Source organism: Urocitellus parryii, chromosome 9 (assembly GCF_045843805.1).
Source record: "Urocitellus parryii isolate mUroPar1 chromosome 9, mUroPar1.hap1, whole genome shotgun sequence".
NCBI classification, from domain to species: domain Eukaryota; kingdom Metazoa; phylum Chordata; class Mammalia; order Rodentia; family Sciuridae; genus Urocitellus; species Urocitellus parryii.
The window spans coordinates 110,210,851-110,233,392 of NC_135539.1; the positions used below are offsets into that span (position 1 = coordinate 110,210,851).

A 22,542-nucleotide genomic window follows, 5' to 3' on the forward strand; every position below is an offset into this window, starting at 1 on the left:
CTTTAAAGTGAAGGACTCACCAAGTCTTATTTAACATTTTGGTGAATTTTCCCTGATTGGTGATAAGAACATTTGACTGAAAAATAAATTTTAAAAAATCTAGACAATGTGTAATAATGGAGAAAGCCTGGGCCTCAGAAAGCTCTGCTTCCTAGCGGAGTGCTCCTGGTCAAGGTATTCAAGCCTGCTAAGACTCAGTGCCTTCATCTGTGAAGTGGGGATGTTCATAGCCACTTTGCAAGGCAATCACAAAAGTATCAGTAGTGTATATTCAGAGCACAGCATGCCACATAGCAGATGATTGGTAATAATAATGGTAGCAGCTACTCTTTATTGATTTTGTTATAAAAAACAAATAGGAGTTGCTATTATCATGCTACTCATGGGCCTTAGGATATGAAGTCCCTTAACATGAATTTTGACTTGACTTAGCAAAGTCATATCCCCTCTTTCATCCTTTGTCTGCCTTTGGAAGGAACTGGGGATTCCTTTTCCTGTTAGTTAAGCCAGTCATGCCTATCAGAACACCACCACCAGGTTTAAACAGGATCCTGCCTAGGATTAGGGGAGATGTGGGGGGACCTCTTCCCAGCCCCACTTAGTGCAGAGGATAGGCACACTCCCGGGACTTGCCTCTCATTGCCTCAGCGCCCTGCTTATTTGCAGAAATTCTTTCTGACCCAGGAGGGAGGTGGCCATAGCAAGTCAGCCCTTCTCCCTGGCTGTCCCCCAGAGGGGGTTGAAGAGGACAGAGCTGCAGGAAGGGGGAGCAGGATAGGGGTGTCAGGGAAGGCAGCTGCTTGAAATTGATTGCTCTTGTAGTTTAGTTTATACCATGCGGCTCTCTCAGCTCTGCCCGGGTGGCGACCTTTAGATAATAAAGGGAATTCTGGGAGATTTCTGACAGGCCCATGACATATGGGGCAGGTCTGCAGGGTCAGGCGGTGTATCTCCCTGCTCCGGCCCCAGGGTAATGAATCTTATTTTGACTTTGCAAATCCAGCCCAGTCTGTGCCCCAGAAAGGACCAGAGCCATCCCCTCCCCACTGCCAGCCCCTCAAATAAGCACTCATCTTAGAACCCTTCATAATTCAGGGAGACAACTCCAAACTTTTATAGCCCACGCAAGGAGAGGACAAACACTGGATGTTTTTCTAAGGCCCTGGGAGAGCTGGTGTGGTTTCCAGGGCTCAATCAGAACCCACTGAGAGACCTGGGAAAAAAATACACCAGAAACTCCCCCCTGGTATGAAAAAGCAGTGGTCCCAGGATAAAGGCCCACAGTGAAGGAGGAGCTGGGGTGGGAACGAAGCAAAATCTCTCCCTGGGAGTTGCAAAATCTCTCATCCTGTGTTCTTGGGGTCTGGCAAGTGACAAAGTCACTCTCCTGGGCAGAAGCTGAGGACATGGGCAGGAGAGGCCAAAAACAGTAAGACCCACTCAGCAGGAAAAACAGAGATCCACAATCCTAATCCTCATCCCAGAGATGTGATGTGCCCAGCAAGTGGGTTGTCTGAGCCACTGTCTTCCTGGGGAGTTAAAGAAGCATGGTTGGCTGCCCTGGGTTCTCATGGAGATGTTCAAGCTCTGCTTCTCTACAGTGCCCAGCCCCGTGGCCATTTAGACCCACCCGCTACTCACAAGCACGCATGTGCACATACCCCTTTTCTTTAAAAGAGAATTCCTGAGCAGAAAAGTTAGAATCTATCACTCGTCCCTGCTGCATTAGTTCACCAGGGTTGCCGTAGCAAAGTATCACAGGCCACGTGGCTTTAGCAAGAGACACTTTCTCTGTGTTCAGAAGGCTGGGAAGTCCAACATCAAGGAGTCTGAGAGGTTGAGTCCTTTTGAGGGCTGTGAGGGAGACAGGCTTCTGTCCTTGGCTTGTAGAGGACATCTTCCACCTATGCCCCTTCACATTGTTGTGCCTTTGCGTACCTCTGTCTTTGGGCCAGCATTTCCCCTTCTTATGAGAACACCAGACATACAGCCTCCTGTCACATCCTCATGTTAACTGCACTACGTCTGCAAAGATCCTTGCTCCAAAGACAGTCACACTCTGAGGTCCTGGGGTTAGGACTTCAACACAGAGGACACAATTCAAACTTTAACACCTGTTGTCCCACATTTTTTGCCCCAAACCCAGTCCTGATACTAGTGTGTCGCCCCTGCTCACTACTGGGGTCACACCTAGCCTGTCGCTGTCATGCCGTTTTGTAGGATCCAAGGACTTTTGCCAGAACAGAGAGTTACACACAGCCCTGGTCAGGCAGCCCAGGTGCCCACCTGGAAAGTGGCTTCTTCCCTCATTACTGATGGGGACTGGTGAAGTACCCCAAATTTCCTTCTTGGGCTCTCTGGTTATTGGAAATTGAATCTACTTGATCCCACCTGTGAAATGAATTGTGTCTGTGAAGACAAGTAGAGGCCCATCTCTCACTTCTCATAGTGAGAAAGGTTGATAAGGTAGAAATTTTCCCTCCAAGCTGCCTTGACCCACCCTGGAGGAGCCCTAGTGTCACCCACCTCACCTCAGGACATGCCAAGGGTGCCAACGGGCAAGAACTCCGTTTTTCTCCCCTCTCCCCTCTCCCCTCCTCTCCCCTTCCTTATCCTCTGCTCTGGAGTGAGGTCTAGCCACTTAGCTTCACATAACAGCACAGAGTCTAGGGGGAAAATGACATTCGATTAATGAAGCAAACGCAGCTGGTAGAGCAGTGACATCTAAATTGTTCCTTTGGTCCCCGTTATTTTCAGTAGGAAATTCTCCCTCTCACCCCACACCCCTCCCCCCCTTCCCTTTAAATCGCGTGCATAAAATAACGCTAATAACAATCTTGGTGTCTGTGCATGAGTGACAGCTGAAATAAGAAAAAGACTAATCGTACCTCCTGCAGCCCTGTCACATGGAGATTAAATGAGCAGCTCTCCCCACCCCCTTGCCGCTCCCCACCCCTCCCCCACCCTCCCTCTCTCTCTTGGTCCCTTCTCAATGAGAAGCATGGGCATTTGAATAATAATATTATAGACGCCATCAGGGTGACAGTGGGGAAAAAATCAGCTCAAACCCATGATTATTCCTTCAATCTAATAATTATTTAAATACCAGATAACTCCTTTCACTCTAATTGAGGCCTTTCAGCTGCAGGCGTCACCCGGGGCCTCCACGTTCGCCCTCTTCCTCACCTTGTGCTGCCCAACGTGCCTGGACTACCTCTGAGGTCCGAGTTACAATGACACTGGAATGTCTGCACGTTCTGCTGCCCAAGGGACCTTCAGATGGGCCCTTCAGCACGACTCCACTCACATGGGACAAGCAGGGGCCTCAGAATCTCATATTTAGATGATAATCCTCATGGATTTGAATGCATAGAAATCTGAAACCAAAAGGAGCCTTCTGACATCATCAGGACCAGGACCCATCCCCTGCCTCTGGGTAAACTTGTTCCTAGACAGCCAGCAAGAAAATTCAGTGTCAGCAAATTCCACAATCTCCTTGGCAGTGCATGCCCAGGATCCTCTCTAGATAGGCTGAATCCTTGAATATCTACCTTCTGTCTCTTCTAATGCAGCTAACTCTTGTAAGAGGGAGCAGCATTCTGTGCTTAGATGAAATCTGACCTGTCCCCTCTGCCACAGAGAGGCAGGAGGCCAGGTGGGTCTTAGGAGCAGCTGCCAACTCTTCCCTGACCTCACAGTCCCCATTTTCATGCTTACCCTTTCCCCTTTTCCATCAGGCTCCACATCTGCAGAGGGATGTGGCCCAGGACACCCTAGCCCCCTCCCCCAACACAATGTAGGTAACATTCCTCAGTGTGACATTTTCTTGGGCCTGCCTGAGCTGCAAGAGGCTAGAGGAGGTCATTCTCCCCTGACAGGAAAGGGAGCCATTCCGACAACATCTCTTTCATCTCTCTGCCCCTTCATCCTGCACCTCTTTGAATCTGCCATCTCCCAGCGCAGGCCCAGTGAGTGCCACCCTCATTTGGAGCCACCATCAAAGGCACCTTTTTTTGCCCTAACAGGACAGCCACCTCCCAAGACCCTTCCACCTAGGAAGTAAGTCCCAGATTTCTTGTCACAAAGGTCTGGGTTCTGATTGCAACTTGTCCCTGACTCATTCTGAGTCACCTTGAACAATTGATTTTTCTTTCTACAGACTTTGATTTCCTCATCTGAAAAAATAAAAGTGGTGAGTTAGAGTAATCTCCTAACCATCCAGCACCCACCCCCAAAGTCCTGCTCAGAGGCACAGCTAGTTAGAAAGGCGAGCCAGGAAGAGGATGGACTTCCCTGTGCCACAGAGAAGCAGGAGGTCCGGTGGGTTCCAGGAGCAGCTTCCAACTCTTCTCTGATCTCTCAGCCCTCATTTTCATGCTGAGTTTTCCCCATCTCCATCTGGCTCCTCAGGATCCTGGCTTTGGGCCCCACCCATAAGTGCAATAATAGTAATCGGCACCATTTACTGCTACCATTTTGAAAACCCTCAGTAATAGGATGGTGCTGGAGAAGATGATGGTGGTGACAGCAGTGATGGCAATGGAGGGAGTGGTGATGGTGGGTCTACAGGTGGGGCCCAAGGTGTGAGATCTACTAATCTGAACTTGTAGCTCAATCTGGCAGAACTGTATCCAACTCTGAGCCCTACTCTGCCCCCAGCTCCATTCCCAATGAATAAAACGTGGAGCACCAACACCTAGACCTTCTGAAAAGCTTCAGAACAGGTGGCAGAGAGAACCTTCTATTGAGCTGAACTGCAAATGGCTGGTTGTCATTTCCCCTGTGCTTTGCCCCTGATGCCTGCAGCAGCTGATCAGGAAGGGATCAGATGGCTTCACTGGCTGTCACCAACACCTACCTCCTGGATCCTGAGAGGGAGATGGTGTCATCAGGCCCTCCCAATAAAATATTTAATGGCTTTTGCTTCCCAAAGAGGCAAACATGCCTTCTCCTTGGCATGGGGAGCACTCTAAGATGTAATGGGAGGCTCTGCAGATAAGGTGAGAGTCCCAAAGCAGCATGTCCTGGTTTGAGAATGGCCGTGGGGGAGAGGGAAGTTGATAGAAAAACAGAAGCTAGGCCAGTTTCAGCTCTTGAGAATGCATGTGACAAGTGACTTCATAAGCTAAACCGAGAGAGAAGATGTGATAGAAGAGGGCATTGTTATTAAAAAGAAAACCCTGAGGCGGGTGCTAGCAGAAAATAGGGGTTACGAGGAAATGCTAGGTGCATGAGGTCATGATATATTTTCCCTGGCTTTTACCAAACTGAGGATGGAAATTCATTCCAAGACAGATCATGGGGTGGATGGAGGAGAGGAACTGGAAATATCAACACATACTCGCTAATAATAAAAGCTAGTATATCCTGAACACTTAAAATGGGTTGGGCACTGTTCTAAGCTCTTTATAGATGTTCATTGATTTCATCCTAATAATCCTGCATGGCAGATGCTGGTACTAAACCCATTTTGATAGGCAGTGAGATGGCATCACAGAATGGCCAAGTACCTTGACCACGTTTACAAAGCTATAGCTCTGTTTGAATCTCAGCATCTAAATCCAGAGCTCCTGCACTTAACTGTGACACCATCATGCATCAAAGACACTAAGGTGGGCATCCTTTCACTTACTCTGAACTCACACAGGAGGCCTGACACTTGTCCCTGGAGCCTTGTTTTAGAAGACTCACTTGATAACATCAATTCTGGCATGGTAATAAGGAGGTTCTTTCTTGGTCTTGCAATCACTGTCCTTGTGAAGCTCATACTCAACAAGGTGGGTTGCAAACCTCCCCTCCACCTGCCACAGCACAAGAGCATCCCTCCTCTTGGCTATTCTATGTTGAGCAACAGCTGTCCCAGAGTGGGTGGTCACTGGGCCCAGTGGGATGCATTCCCTGGCTGGTCACCAGCACCAGAGTGTCCCAGAACAGATGCTGCTAGAGGGGGTGAGAGGAAAAGGGGCAGACTGTAGCCATCTGTTGTGAACACCTAACCTAATGAGCCTCACCAGGTAGGAGAGAAGGACTGTAGCTGCTACCAGAATCTGAGACTCCAGGCACTGAAGGAACCAGGCCTCAAGTCCTCATTTCATCTGGAAGAAGAAATCTTACAGGCTGACTAATTCAACATACTCTGTTTTAAGATCAAGAAATAGGGCTCAGGGAGATAGTAGATCAGTCTAAAAGCCACTGGTACAATTCATGAATGACAACAGGCACAGATTAACTCAGGGTTCCAGTCTTCCTCCTGCCCTGTGACTCCATGCTTTCTAGTCATCAAGCCAAGTGTCCCATTATCAGTCCAGCTGACAGGGTCCTGCACTTCCACCAGCCCTCCTGAAGTCCATGGAGAGGCTATATTGGGACTGGTGCAAGTAGTATGACAGAGGTGATCATCTTGAGTCTCTTCCCTTTTCCTGCCACCTGCTTCCCAAATTGAGTTCTGACACTGGTCAGGGAGGGGTGTGGAGCCAAGATCCACTCATAATGCTCATCCCATGGGAAGGAAGAATAAATATAATCAAAAAGAGAAGGAGCGCTCTGGCAGGATTTCTAAAGTGCTGTTTCTCTGGGAGCTTTCAATGATAATAATAACAACTAATAAGAGTGAAGTGCTCATTGTGTATCAGCAGCCATGCTAAGCTCTCTCCACATTATCACATTAACTTTCATGGGGTCCAGAGAGCTAGGTACTGTAATTATCCCCATTCTACCAGAAAGGGAGATGAGGCTCAAGTTGCCCAAGGTCCCAAACTTGTTCCCAATTCTAACAACAAAAGCCACTCACTATTTAAACTATATCTTGAGAGGATACTCTGAAGGGAGGTGAGATGATTGATTTTAACCTCACACATGTTCTTTGATATTAGCTCTACTACCAGGACCCCTCCCCTGCACACACACAAGCTAAACACCTATGTGCATGTATGTTGTGAAGAAAGCAGGATTATCCTTTGCACAAATTCAGTGCAATTGTGTTTCAAAGAGCTCTTTCCTGAACGCAAAACCCCAGGCACAGTGTGTTGACAATTAGCCTCCTTCTCACCACTCCTGGTGGGGCACTACTCTCCACCTGTAGCTAAAGAAACTTTCCTACCCAGGGAGAGAGATTTACAAAGAACCATCTCTTGCAATTCCCTGTCCAGCGGGAGAATTTGAGGATTCTGTTATTTCCTTTCCGCAGCTCCTCTTGAGGAATTCACGTCCTGCTACCGGCCTCAGGACATAGCTAAAAATAACTTCTGGTTTTCAAACCGAAAGCTGTGTCTATTGGGAGCCTTTGCCGGTGTGGTGTGTGCGTGCGCTTGGGGCCGGAAGGGCTGTGGCGGAGTAGCTGAGGTCAGCCTGAGTCTCCTGCTGCCTTCCTCTTTCCAAGGAAGCACGAGGCCTCCTGAGTCACCCCAAAACACCCCGGTGGAGTCTAGTTAGAGGGAGCAGTTAGTTAGGTGGGACCTCCCTTGGCACCATGGTGGCCGCCAGGTCTCGGATACAAAGTTGAGGAGCAGGAAGAGGAATTTCTAAATATATACAGAAAAAACTGGTAGGGATTCTCAAAGTGGTGTCTGTTCTAATGACAACCCAGTCCAGCCAGATTGCGGAGTAGAAGGGACAGATTGGGCTCTTCTAAGCTGCCTCAGAGCAAATCCTCCATCCCCTGCTTGACCATTTCTATTCCTGCCTCCTCCTGTGCCCAGAGTTCTGTCTGGACTTGTCTGAGGAGGTTGCCGGGTGATCTGTCCAGCTGGAGAAAAGATCTCTCTGCCAGACGGCTCACTGCTTCCTCCTCCTGGTGCTGCTGCCATGTAGCTACTGTCCCTCTCCCTGAAAGTCAGGAAGAGCTTGATCACCACTGGCTCCACTCTCTGCCTTCCCACCCTCTTGCCTGGGGTGGGGGACTGTCTCTGCAGGCTGTCTTCTGGAGCCCTACCCAGCTCTCTGGGCAGCTTCCTTGGAATGCAGACAGGAGTCAAGCAGTCAGGGCTGGAGACAGGGCTTGGGGCATGGCCACTGGGGCCCAGTGTTGATTTCACGGATGCCTGAGCACTTGGGAGGCCTCTGTGTGGCTGGATGAGACTGATCTCAGCTTGCCTCTCTCTGTTCCTCCTCGCATGTTCTCAACCCAGAGCTCCTACCCCAGGTGACTGAAACTGGACCCAGATAGCCAGACCCTTTAGCAAGACCAGCTCCCCGTGTTTCCACCTGCTGAGAAGTTGAAAGTGTCCCCAGGACCTGGCCACCTGGCTCCTGGGAGGCAGTGGCTGCACATTCTCTAGTCAAAGGGATGGGAGTTGGCTACCCTTCCCTTGAAGGCTTTTCAGGCTCCTGAATGGCACTTATGAGAATCCCAGTCTTACTGGGTACAGCATATTTTCCTTTCCTAACGAGTTTTAACAGCTAAAGATCTGGGGTGCTTCTTTCTGGAGAAGAGGCCGAGGGGCACCATCGTCACTCAGGGTAAAAGTAAAAAAGCACAGCAGTGTGAGGCAATGGGAGTCTGAAATAAGAAGGAATTTTATTTGTGATATCGGACTCTCAGGAGAACAGGAGGGAGGAGGGCTTCCTAACAAGCTTTTAAAAACCAGGAGAGATGTCTACTCGCCTGAGGTAAGACCTGACAATTGGGTGGGGAAAACTGGCTTCAGTCTTGACATGGGCATTGACTGGCTGGGTGAACTTAAGCAGTTTTTTAACCTCTCTGAGAGATAAAACGATGTCTTCAGAGGACAGAAATAGAGATGCTTTGTAAAGTTTAAAAAAAAAAAGTATTTTACAGCATAAAGGCTGGAGACCAAAATAGATAATAGGATTCCCTGAACATCCCTAAGAGGGAAAAAGTATGTTAAAAATAGAAAAACTGACATACAGAAGGAAGAGACTCATAGAGCTAGCCAGGGCTGGGGCCCTGGGTCAAGCAATCCAATTCACTTCCCCTGCAACTTATTGTCAGTCTGACCACTCACTCTACCTTGTGTTTTCCAGAACCATGTGAGGGCCAAGCCAGGAAAGTGGAGTAGAAGAACACGGAGGAGTGGTCTCCTCCACCCTGTCCCCCTCAGGATGGAACAGAGGAGGCCCTGGCCATGGGCCCCACAGATTGACAGCCGGTCTGTGGTCCTACTCTCAGTGGTCTGGGTGCTGTTGGCCCCCCCAACAGCCTGCATGCCTCAGTTCAGCACCTTCCACTCGGAAAACCGAGACTGGACCTTCAACCACATGACTGTGCACCGCGGGACAGGGGCGGTGTATGTGGGGGCCATCAACCGGGTCTACAAGCTAACGGGCAACCTGACCATCCAGGTGGCTCACAAGACAGGGCCGGAGGAGGACAACAAGTCTTGCTACCCGCCCCTGATTGTGCAGCCCTGCAGCGAGGTGCTCACCCTCACCAACAACGTCAACAAGCTGCTCATCATCGACTACTCCGAGAACCGCCTGCTGGCCTGTGGCAGCCTCTACCAGGGCGTCTGCAAGCTGCTGCGTCTCGATGACCTCTTCATCTTGGTGGAGCCATCCCACAAGAAGGAGCACTACTTGTCCAGCGTCAACAAGACAGGCACCATGTACGGAGTGATCGTGCGCTCCGAGGGGGAAGATGGCAAGCTCTTCATCGGCACGGCGGTGGACGGCAAGCAGGATTACTTCCCCACGCTGTCCAGCCGGAAGCTGCCCCGGGACCCTGAGTCCTCGGCCATGCTGGACTATGAGCTCCACAGCGATTTCGTCTCCTCCCTCATTAAGATCCCTTCTGACACCTTGGCCCTGGTCTCCCACTTTGACATCTTCTACATCTATGGCTTCGCCAGCGGGGGCTTCGTCTACTTTCTCACTGTCCAGCCCGAAACCCCCGAGGGTGTGGCCATCAATTCCGCCGGGGACCTCTTCTACACTTCCCGTATCGTGCGTCTTTGCAAGGATGACCCCAAGTTCCACTCCTACGTGTCTCTGCCCTTCGGCTGCACACGTGCAGGGGTGGAATACCGCCTCTTGCAGGCTGCTTACCTCGCCAAGCCCGGGGATGCGCTAGCCCAGGCCTTCAACATCAGCAGCCAGGATGATGTGCTCTTCGCCATCTTCTCCAAAGGGCAGAAGCAGTATCACCATCCACCTGATGACTCCGCCCTCTGTGCCTTCCCCATCCGGGCCATCAACTTGCAGATCAAGGAGCGCCTGCAGTCCTGCTACCAGGGCGAGGGCAATTTGGAGCTCAACTGGCTGCTGGGGAAAGATGTGCAGTGCACCAAAGCGGTAAGGAGGTGCCCGCTCCCCTCTGCTCCCCACTGTTCACCATGGGGCTCTGCCTTTGCTTTCCATGTCCCTCTGCACACCCCTTTTTCAAACTTCCAGGGACTATAAATGAGAAAGATTGTTAGGCTCAGATTACCAAGTAGTATCAAACCCATAACCCAAGGTCTTGCTTACCCCAGATACTTGGGACTTGTCAGTTCATTAAATAATTCCAAGTATATTCCAGGTGCTGTTTTATGTGCTTGGTGAACCGCACAATCAAGCTCCCTGCCCTCATGAAGCTTACCTACTAGAGAACAAGATGTAACACATAAATTTGCAGTCTGTGAAATGGTGATCATTGCTGTAGGGGAAAAAAAATCAAACAAGGGAGAGGGAGAAAGTAATTAGCTGAGAGGATTGACTCACTGAGAATGGTGTTGCAGCAAACATGGAGCAAGGGAAGAGAGGGAGACATGCAAGTATTGGGGAAAGTGTTCCAGAGAGGGGGCAGCAAGTAAAAGAATTCAGGACATGTCTGGAGTGTTTGCAAGGAGGCCACTGCAGCCAGATTAGCTAAGCAAGAGAAAGCAGTAGGTGAGGCTGGACAGAGGGAATGAGACCCCATGTGTACATGCAGGCAATAAGGCCACTGTGGGGGCCAAGTGAGGGGGTATTGGGTAGCTGAGTCAGAGGAGAAGGAAAGAAATCAAACTTGAAGATAGCTTGAAAACTGAAAAAGAAAAATCAGGAATCCATGCAAAGGATGAGAAGGCTGTCCTCAAGATTTAAACATGAAGACAGTAGAAACAAGAAAATCAGAGACAAAAATAAATAAATAAATAAAGCACTTGTCAGAGAGTCAGGATGCTACCATTAAAGGGATCCACCATCCCTTCCATCCACTTATCCCTGCATCCATCCATTCCCCCTTCCCTTTCTCTCTGTTCATTCATCTATCCTCCATCTCTCCATTTCTCTTCCCTTTCTGCTTCCCTTAATCTCTTAATCTGTCCATCCATCTATTCATCCGTCTCTCCTATTTCCCTCCCTTCCTGTAACCTCCCTTCTCTCCATCTCTATACCCTTCTATCATTCATTCATCTACCATCTTTCTGTCCATTTAACAAAAGGGTACTGAAAGTCATCTGAGTTCCAGGCACTGTTCTAGGTCCTGGAGATGCAAACATGGAAAAAAAAAAAAAAAACATGATCAACACTCTCTCAGATCTCATAATCTAGTGAGAGAAAGGGATAAAGAAAGAGGGGGGGAGGAGACTGACAAAATGTAGTGATCGAGGGTTTGGGCTTCTGTAACCAAAACCAAGGTTCAAATCTTATATCTTCTATTTCCTGCTTCAAAAGTAACTTTAACATCTTTAGATTCTGATCTGTGAAATGGGGAGCATGTTGTCCATCTCATGGGATGATCAGATGAGAAAATATATGACAACGTTAACACCATGCCTGGCATGTTAGTTAACAGTTGGAGGGTATGTCAAGTGCTAAAAAATAGTTTTCTGTGCAAAGGGCTTTGGCCTCTGCATCTACAGCTGGGGAAATAACCTGAGATTGAGGCACATAACTGTCTTCTGAGTACTTGGAGTTGAGGGTGCCTGCTGTTACACCCCAAACCCACTTCTGGAGAAAGAATACAGACCAGGTCCCAGCTAGGCTTCTGTTTCTCTCTTAATGTGCCGATCCTCTAGGATAAGGGTTAAGGCAATAGGCTTTGAAGTCCAACAGACGAGATTAAAAATTACTTTTACCACTTATGCCCTATGTGACCTTGGGCAAGTTAGGTACCTGGTCTGAGCCATAATTTTTTTTTTATCTTCAAAATAGAAATAATATTACCCCCTTTTCATGGTTATTATGAGGATCAAAGAGAAAATGCCCATAAAATGCACAGTTCAATACCTTGTACATAATGAGCATTTATTTAACAAGGGGGCAGCTATGATTATTAATTCTAATCATAATAATAAAGAGCCAGTTATTTGCTTTCTTATCTTACTTTTATAAAATGAGGAAGCTGGACCAGATAATCTCCAACTGAAACGTTATGATCAATGTCCCTAACCTATCAGGAGATGCAAGGGTTAATTCCATGCAGAGTCCAGCCAGGTTCCCATAATCCAGAGTGGGTCTTGTCAGGAGGAAACCGCTGATTCCTGCATGCTTCTGAGCCAGAGGAAAGAGGAAGACGACACCCTGCTCTTCTCCAGTGGTGGTGCAGAGAGACAAGCCCGGGCTAGCGACCAAAGGATAGCAAAGGCAGTGGGAGAGAGGTAACAGCAGAGGGGCCAGAAACCTCAGAGAGAATAGCCCCTCACCTTCTACCCCTCAGCTGCTGGGTCATACCTTCTGGGTGTGGCCTTAACAGCAGGTATGCAAGAGGAAGTGCCCCTTACACGTCTATCTTATCAAAAGCATCCCAGAACTGGGGATCCAGAGGTGTTTTGGTGGTCTTTGAGGGGGATAATTATCAACCAGAGATTCTGTAATCCCAGAATTTAGCTTTAAATGATCTCTGAACTACCATAGAACTTTCAGTTCAAGAATTTGAGCTTTACCTTCAGAAAAGGTATGAGGAAAGGGATTGTCACTGGTGGAATAACAGCCATATGCTAAAGGCTGTGCTGGGCCACTTAGGTGTTAGCTCACTTCATTTTTACAATGACCCTACCAAGCAAGAATTCTCATCTCCATTTTTCAGATGGAAAAACAAAGACTCAATAGTCTACACAAATTTCTTAAATCCATGTAACTCCAAACAATAAAGCAGGAGTTTGAATTCAGTTCCTTCCAAATGACTTCTGAGTTCAAGCTCTGTTTAGCTGCCCCGCCTCTAAGGAAAGTCATACTTCAGGCTCTCACCATTTGGAGCAAAAGTAAAGGAGCATCAGGTGGTTGGGAATAGCTAACAATGTGTTGAGAAAGAAATAGAGGAGAGAAAGAAATGCCAGCCAATCCCAGGGGTTTGGCCTCAGTACAAACCATTTCATTTTCGAAGCTAGAGATTCTAGAGTCAGGAAGAATGTAAAGAAATCCACAATTACCAGGGTGCTTCGGTATCTTATTTCTCAATAGTTACAACTGTGCTCAGACTCTGTAGTTTTACAAGCTTCTGGAGAAAAGCCAAAGTCATGAAATCAAGGACTTGGAGCTGAAAGGAAGCTTGATGATCACTGGTCCAGTCCTTGTACTTTACAGAGGAGAAAACTGAGGCTGAGAGTCTACATGTAATATCAAGGTCATGCCTCTGGGTAGCAATAAAGACAGGACTACAGTGTGGATCGGCTAACTTTTACCAGCGCAGCTACTGCCTACTGTGTAGGATGAGAAGGAGAAAAAGATAGTGTAAAAGGTAGTGACTGATGACACCATCAGCCTTTGTAGGGAGCTAGAAGTTTCTATCACTGGCCCAGTGATATGCTGGTAAATAGTAAATAACTGGCTCTATGCAGGCAGAGCAGGGAGAAAAAGCCCTCTTTGGCAGCATTTGCCAGTTTCCCATGGTGTAAATATTCCCACCATGGCTGATTTCAAGCACCAACACAATGGCACCGAATGCAGAAATGCACACAGTCATCTCTTGTGAGCTGTCACCAGCATGTCACTGCTGCGTCTTCTTCCCAGGAAGCTCATTCCTTCCGCTGTGTGGGGGCTCCATTTTGCCCAGAGTTCAAGGTCATGCTTAACCTAAAAACTGATTTCCTGTTCTAAAGAATACACCACTGCTCCATCGTTCCTACTAGTAGCAAGAGCAGCTGATCTCTACAAAACACCAAGGAACCACAAGAAATAAATAAGTCTCTATTCCCTTGAGAATGGAGAAGAGAATGGAAGGGAAGTCCCTGGCTTAAAAAAAAAAAATCACATGCTGTAGCTTATAAACCAATTATTCCAAGGAAATGAGGCTGTCAACAAGTGATGTGTCAGCCGCTCTTCCCTGGTGAGGGTGAGAAAAGGCGTTTGAGGGGAATACAGGGCAAGCATCTCCTTGAGGCTTTCTGTGCTTCTCCAGATGGCCATTTTCTTTCTTCTCTTTTCTTCCTCCACCTTTCCAGACCCGGAAGAAGCAGCTGCCCCAAGATTCAGGCCTCTTTCAGACCCAGATTCTGCAGTCTTTCCATAAGATTCTATGAGGTGCAGACAACGGGGGGTGTCTCAGGGTACCCATCAGGGCCCAGTTCATGCCAGGCATGGTTCAGAGAATGCAAACTCTTCCATGAGCCCTGCCCTCAGGAAGCACGCAGCCTCTTTTCCTTCTTTGATTGATTGATTCGTTCATTCATTCATTCCTTATCTGAAAGAAATGTTAAAAATCATTCATTTCATGGTCCCTTTAATGCCTCCAAAATAGGATGCTGCTGACCTGAGATGACACAGCCAGTTAGCAGTAGAACAGGGATCCAGGTCTCCCCACTTGTGTCCCACAGATTTTCTTTTTTTACTTGCTGAAGGTGATCTTTCAAAGATGACCCAGTCCCTCCCGACAAATACTCTTTATACCAGCACACCACCACTCTCTTTAAAAGGTTGGCGGTAGGAAAAATTATCTTTAAATTTTGTTTCCCAAACACTAACCTATAATGTACAATAGTGGGAATGGTTATATAACTTAGCAGAATTCTTTCAAATGCATTATTTCATTTGTTCCTCCATCATTCTATCAGAAAAAAAATGGGAAGATATTATTTCAAATGAAGAAACTAAGGCTTTGGTTGATTACTTTGTTCCAAAGTAGAAGGCGGTGTCCAATATTATTTTTGAAAGTTGCCAAGTATTCCCAGGGTAGCAGATAGCAATGAGAGTTGAGTGGTTCAAGATGTGTCTCAAGGAACATGAGCTTTCTCAAGAGAGAGAAAGAGAAAGAGAGAGAGAGAGAGAGAGAAACTCTCTCCAGGATGTAGAAATTTTTTTATGTTACCTTAAGGATTAATGTCCACTGAGGAGACCCTTTCTAAAATAGAAAGAGTGTCACAGAATGACATGGTCCACAGGGACATTAAAATCACAAGAAAATGAATTCAAGCAATAAACTTTACAAATAGAACCTGCTTCTCCTGGCAGAAGGGTGGGTGCAGGTGACTCAGATGAATGAAGATGACTGCTCATGACCTGATGCCACCAGAGCCAGCAGGCATGCGATTTGTGGTTCAGTTGGTGGAGAACTTTGGTTCGCAGCATGTGTTTCAGCCTGGAGCCCCATGCCTGTGACTGTGTGGGGCTGAGTGGCCTCTGGCTGGCGACTAAAAATGGGAATAATTTGAAGTGACTCCGCCATGCCTTCACTGTTCTTCATGCCAACTCCTTTCCCTTCCAGCCGGTCCCCATCGATGACAACTTCTGTGGACTGGACATCAATCAGCCCCTCGGAGGCTCCACTCCAGTGGAGGGGCTGACCCTCTACACCACCAGTCGGGACCGTATGACCTCCGTGGCCTCCTACGTTTACAATGGCTACAGTGTGGTCTTTGTGGGCACCAAGAGTGGCAAACTGAAGAAGGTAAGAGTCTGTGAGCCTGGCTGCTCTGATGCCCTTCCGCCCCTCAGCAGAGGGTCTTTTCTGGAAGGTGGCTGTTGGCAAAGATTTAACTACAAACACCTCTTTATTTTCTTGGGGGAAACAGGGTAGAAAGGGAGATAGGCAGGGGTCAATTTTGTGGCTCATCTTCTGACTGTGTCCTCTGGCCATCAGTCAGTGGATGGCTAGGGAACACAAACATATTTCAGTATTGCCAAACCTCAAGAAATGGGGACAGTACCTTGCCTAAGGAGGGAAAAAAAAAATCACTCCTCATTCTCAAATCAACTAGAACTGATTTTTTTTTTTTTTTTAGTATGTATGCTATGAATAACCCACATTATAAACCCCTCGCTAGGACCTGTAGAATTGATTGTGCTGGTCAAGAGCATTTTCGGACTGAAAGAAGTTGATTGAAGCACATTATGGGTCTGAATTCTGAAGAGCTAGGGCTAAGGACAGTCGCTGCTCTCCGATGGTGGGTGAAGCCCAGGCGAGAGGCCATGCATCTGTCTTTTCCTGCAGTCGTAGACTTTTCCCTCCCCATCTCCTCACTCAGATCTGAGCAGTTTGGAGGAAGTAGACATTTCATCCCGTGCCTCCTTGGGTGCTTCTGCCAGCTGGAGGGAACAGGCTGTCTGAGGCTGGCAGCATGGGAGTCCTCTGGTGCAGCAAGCTGAAGCCAGGAGCATGTACCTGCTTGTCTAGCGCTTAGGGCGCGGACAGGGAGCACAATCCGGTTCATTATGTGGGATTATAGCAGCTACGTTCTTTCCGCTCCTAGCTAATCCCCTTTTCCCAGTTTACCTCCCGCTACCTCTCCTCAGTCCCAGCACCTGTGGGTCAGCGCACAGGCAGAACCTCCTGTGTCTCACCTTTTGATGTTGACATCATTACCCCTGGAGCTCCTTCCTCTTAATCCCCATTCAGAGACCTGGGAGGGCTGCTGTCTGGAATGTGGAAGGAGGGTGGCTGGGAGAGAGCCTGAGGAAGAATTTCCATGTTCTGCTTGTTCTGCTTCACCCCAGAGAAGGTGACAAGAACGTGTCCGAATCTTCCAGAGCTCTCTGGTTCTTGGAAAAGGGCCCTACTTACTCTTATTCTGTGTGCTCTACTCTGCCTGGGGCTGAGGACCCTGTCTTGACGTTCCAGGACATTTCAGAGGGGATAAACCTAGTCCTTTGGTTTGCTTTCTCAAAATGGGAACAGGAAAGACTTGTCCTGTTTGTTCACTAAGATCGAAAAGTGGCCTATTCTACTGGACACAGCTCCTCTTGGACCCTTGAGGCTGGCCACTTCCCTTCTCAGCCAGGGTTACAACATCTAGTTGGGAAAATTTCTTCTGGTACACGGCATTGGGCCAACAGGCCTCGTGGGGGTTGAACTTCAGCCTGAGCTCTCCTTGTCCTGCCATCTGCTCTGTGGTTTAGGCATCTGCCCAGTGGATCTTTCTCTTCCTAGTTCCTCTGCCCAGAGGGGCCACCTTTTTCTAAATTGCACCAAGCCTTTCTAAGGAGCCACCACGGGCTGGTGATCAGAGCTTTCCACTGTCCTTTTCTCTCAACGTTGGTTGCTGATACAGATTCTATTTGTGTGAGTCTCTTGTCTTCTTCATTCTCTCGAAAGTTCTATTCAAGGAAAATCATGCTTTCTTCATACGTATTCTCTCTTTCCTCCTGAGTTGCTTCACCAAGTGCTCACTCATGGGATGGGCTCCAAAACGGTTGAAAAATAAGAAATCTTAGAGAGCCTAATAGCTGCCCAATACCCCCATTTCTCAGCAGGGAAAATGAGACCTAGGGAAGAAACTTGACTTGTTCACTCAGAAAGACCTAGGACAAGTCACTTCTTGCCCTGACCCCCCAACTTGGCACCCTTTTTACTTAAAGAAGCAGCTGTGGAGCCCAGGGATGGAGGCTAGGAATCATTTTCAGGCTCAGGCTTGCTACAGAGTTCAGCCAGAGGCTACCATCTCCACTCTCTTTAGCCCTGGATTTGAATTAGGGATGAGCATTGGCTGGATGCATGAAGTGAATGGGGAACGAATAAAGAAACAACGACCCTGTCTTCAAAGGACCCCTGTGCTGATCCTCTCCATATCTCTGTGCATCTCACACAGCACATGCAGGGGGCTCCTTGGCATCTTTCCAAGCCACACCCAGGCTGGCCAAGTTCTCTGAGCCCTACAGGAGCCCTAGCAGACAAGTCACTGTGGAAGCAAGTCAGTGGGTTCAAGAGCAAGGCTGGGGGCGTGGTCACCCACAGCTTGTGCCAACCTGTGAGTTGCCTGCTCTTTCTCACTGTTCTTGTCCTCTCTTTGACTGTTGCTATGAGCTCATTATACCCCTCCTTCCTCCTCTATGCAGCTTACCCTTCCTTTCCACCCACACTCCTTTGAGGTACCTGATTTCACACCCGGGCTCCCCGCTGGCCTCCCATTTACCCAGCCACTTGCCCCCACCCTCTCCAGAGAAACAGCCCATGAGGAATTTATGGAATGTCCCCAGGAAACCCTACCATGGTCCAGGCCCCATAGCTCTTTCAACACAGGAAGGAAAATAAAGAAAAAAAAAGCCAAGAGTTTGGAGAGGGGAGGGAAGTAGGGTGCGTCAGAGCTACTCACTTCTTCCCTGCCTGGCCAGGCGTCTTTCAGACTGTCGGGCCCTCATCCATAGCAGCCAGAGGAACAGGATGTCCCCAAGTGGGGAAGCTGAGAGGAAACAGAGACTCACAAGCAGCAGCAGGACCACAAGATCCTCCTAGGTGCTACATCACGTATTTGCTCATGTCCTGCTCTCTGTGAGACACATAGAAAACACCACAGGCCAGACCACTGCCCTGTGAGCCTTGAGCATGTGGAAGGAATAGATAGAATAAGGATAAGACCTTACTCCTGCATAGGCTAAAGTCAATGCTTCACAGAGGACAGGAAGACAGGCAAAGGTTCACCATAAGCAGGCACAACTCAAGCAAAACCTACAATGATCGTGTGCTCAATTTGCAAGGTGTTATTGAAGAGGAAGATTACCTGGTCTGCTTTAAGACTAGGCACCCTTTAAGTAAAGAGCCACTATGGAGCCTAGGGAGTAGGGAGGAGGAGACACATGAGAACATACAGATTGCATACCTGGAAAGTCTAGAGGGTGCAGAGGAGCTTGGAGCACTTGCACAGGTAGAAGATGAGGGAGAACTTCTTGGAGCACTCATCCCTGGGATTTGAGCTGGCCACAAGGTCACCGTGAGCCCCTGGGTAATACAGCTTCATCAAAGTTAGTCATCACCACATTAGTAGAAGGACAGCTTCCAGGTCATGTGGAGCAGTGACTCCACTTTACAGTGGGGGTGGCATCATGAGAGTGTGAATCAAACTAAAATGGAAGAGAAACAAAGGCTGGAGGGATGTAGGATTCATGCTATGTGAAGTGTATTTTTTAAAGGATGTTAAGGAAAAAGGGAGTGACTAAAGCAGGAAATAAGACAGCTCTCTTCAGATAATAGAATTTACTGAGCACTTATTATGTGTCAGTTGCTATCTTAAGAGCTTTGTATCTATTAATTCACTCAATCTTGATATAACTCTTATGAGGTAAGTGCTGTTTTCACCTCCATTTTCCAGACGAGGAAATGGAGGCCGAGGAAGTTAAGGAAATCAATGGTCCAGCACTACCTAGCAAGTGAATGGCAGAGCAGGGACTTGAATCTTGGTTGTCTGCATGATTAGCCATGAAGCTGTGGAAGATGAGTTAGACTTATTCACAGTGGTCCTAAAGATCAGACCAGGGCCAATGCATAGAAGTTGCAGCAAAGTAACTTTCTCATTAATGCAGGGAAGAAGTTTCTTATAACTGAATTGTGCCATAATAGAAAGAGTTGACTCCAGAGGCAATGAGTTCCCAGTGAGTGGACATGTTTAGTCAGGGATGCTGCAGAGGGCCTCCTGCATCACATCACCTGGCCTTAAGATCATGGGGGAGGTGCTGGGCACAGACTGGGCAAGGCACGGCAAAGATGATGAGGGTGGGCAGGCCTGGGGCAGAATGCAGGGAAGGGAAATCAGGGTATCTTGGGGCCTGACACCACTGACTGGTGACATTCCTCCTGATTAAGAGCAGAGAGACTCACTGAGCTAATATCAGAGCAGATGGAGGAAGAGTCTATAGGAGCTAGAAGCACTGAATAAGACTTTCCAGGTTTCAGGGAGGCATCAAAAGGACAAATGAAGCACAGGTCATGGGACCTAGGAGGGAAGGGACTCCGCCAAGCAGGTGGAAGATATGGGGTGATGGGTGGAAGGACTCTTCCAGGGCTCAGGGTGAAGCTCTTCTGATTTCTTCCCACCATTTCTTCTTACCATTTGCTGCCGCTGCTGCCTGCACCCTGAGTTCCTCCAGGGCTCCTCAAAGAAAGTGGGGATCGTGTTCTGCTTTCCAGCCCCTCAGTCCTGGGAAACAGCAATGGGAGCTGTTGGCTCTCTGTTCCCTCTCTACCCTAGACACCTTGCCTTCTGTCCAAGTGCTGGTGACTTGCGCTTTGCCCTGTCCCTTCACCTACTGTGAATAGCGCCCTCCTCGCACCCCACAGCATCTGACATGGGAGCGTCTGCTAAGGCGTCTACTTCCCTGAAGATTCAGAGATCCTTGAGAGTCAGGACCTTCCCTTTCTTATTCATACCACCATCTGCATTGCCAGATCCAACATCTCTCACACACTAGGGAATCATTAAATTGATCTTGATTGTATTGGGTCCCTCCTCTATGCCAGACTCTTGTTTGCACTGATTGCAGTGGAATCATATATCAAGAATGATCCTGTTGATGTGTAGTTGACACACAACAGAAGTCATGATGTGTTGGGTAAGTCAGCTGGGGTTTGGCATGAGTGGGTCAAGGAAACAGAAGAACTTCCAGTGGGTTATGGGAAAAGAGTTTGTTTTCAGGTTAACAACATTTGCAAGAGAAGGGTGGTACTCAGAAACATTGGTTGAGCATTTACAGTTGCCCAGAGGTCAACTGTAGAACAACACCCAGAACCAGCTGGATCACCTGAGTGTACGTAGACTTCTCTGCATCGGGCAGGCAGGTACAGAGGCCCACGTAACCACTGGACCCCCATCAGCCTTCTGATTATGGGATTCCTAGACATTTTTGCAAATCCACAGAGGCTTTCCAAGCCCTGGGGAGGGCCCTGGCTTCTTTTCATATCACCATCTTTACAGTTACCTAATGGTAGCCACTGGAATGCCTGTGAAATTCTTAAGGAAAATTCTTTCCGCCTTTTCCTAAGGGACCCACCAACGCAAAGTCTCCGGTCTCCAGCCCACGGGAAGCCCTGACGTCCCCGTCCTATTTTTCTCTTTGTAATCTCAGAAACGATTTACTGAAGTGAAGCCAGGAAAACTGTGAGCTTCTTGCAGTAGCAGCTTGGACCTTGGAAAAAGTCCATTTGGAACACCAAACTGCACCTCTCCCAAGCCCAGGGGTTAGTGCTCAGCTATTGATAATGCTGACTATTTACAAGATATCTTTCTACGGTCCATTCCATCTTCCTCAAGAACTTCAACTAAGGGCTGGGGTTGTGGCTCAGTGGTAGAGTGCTCGCTTAGCATGCATGAGGCACCGGGTTCCATCCTCAGCACCACATAAAAAATCTAAAAATTAAAGATACTGTGTCCACCTAAAACTAATAAAGAAATATTTTTAAAAAAGAACTTTAACTAACATAGTGATCATCCCTTGCATCTCTACCCCATTGTGCAGATGTGGAAAAGGAGCCACAGAGATATTAAATATCTTGCCTGAGTTTATATGCCCACCCCCACCCTCCATTGGCAATATTGATATTGGCAGTCAGACTTCCTCCCAAAACACCCACAGTATGCTAACCTGTTACTTGGCTCCCCACATGGGTGGAGTTGCCTGGGCCCACCAAAGGCCAAGTTGAATGAAAAGCTGAGAAACATGCCTTTCTCCTGTGCCAATCCCACCAAACGATAGCCACTCATTCTTCTCGGTGGAAATGATTCACTCATCTCTCAGCGTGAACCCTTGATCGAGTAAACAGCCAGGATTGTGGGTCCAGTTCCAGGAGATCTAGAGGCTGTCCCGTAGCTTGTGACCTCTGATCCGATACCCGGCTCCCCGGTCATCTCAGCGATGCTGGAGTCTGAGGTAGTGGGGAGCAGATGCCCCCTTCCCTTCCCCAGAGCCTGCATGGAAGAGTTGGGGTGGTACTCCGGGAGTTCACCACCACATCCCTAGTAATGAGTTTGGCTCCCTGCCCAGGCTTCTGCCGCCAAACTCGCTGTTTGTTTTGTTGTTTTATAGGCCTCTTGGGTCTGGAGAACTGGTCTTCCGAAAGCTGGGGGAAGCTGCATTTGGTTGGCATAAGGAAAGAGGCGTATTTACAGAACACCCCCCACCACCACCACCAGCACGTACACCCCACCAGCACATCCCCCTGCTTGATCACAACAGGTGTAGGCTGAGGGTGTCAGTTCTATCCAGAGCTGCAGCTGACCTGGGTGATGAAGGCTCTGATCTTCCAGAGCTGTTCTGAAAAGGAACTAACTAAGGACTCATTTATATTTTCTGCACCTTTTGTGCAATCTCTTCTGTAATTCAATCTTGGATAATTCCTGTATGAGGCATCAGGCTGTGTGTTCAGCTGGTTGTTTTGTAGTCCAAGATTGAGCCCCTGCAGCTCAGAGCTTTATTGCAGGGCAGGTGAAATACAGGGAACTGTGTTTTGGGGACAGATGGGTTTGGAGGTAATGATTCAAGCTC

At 48.2% G+C, this 22,542-nt stretch overlaps 1 protein-coding gene across 1 annotated transcript in view; it reads left to right on the forward strand.

The window, feature by feature from the left end:
- Positions 1-22,542, forward strand: part of Plxna2 (plexin A2) — a 203,092-nt gene that overhangs the window by 15,656 nt on the left and 164,894 nt on the right. Inside the window, exons 2-3 of the mRNA XM_026387404.2 lie at positions 8,983-10,248; positions 15,560-15,742. Coding sequence (XP_026243189.1) covers positions 9,061-10,248; positions 15,560-15,742 — 1,371 coding nt within the window. The 5' untranslated portion in view covers positions 8,983-9,060. The remainder of the gene's footprint in view (positions 1-8,982; positions 10,249-15,559; positions 15,743-22,542) is intronic.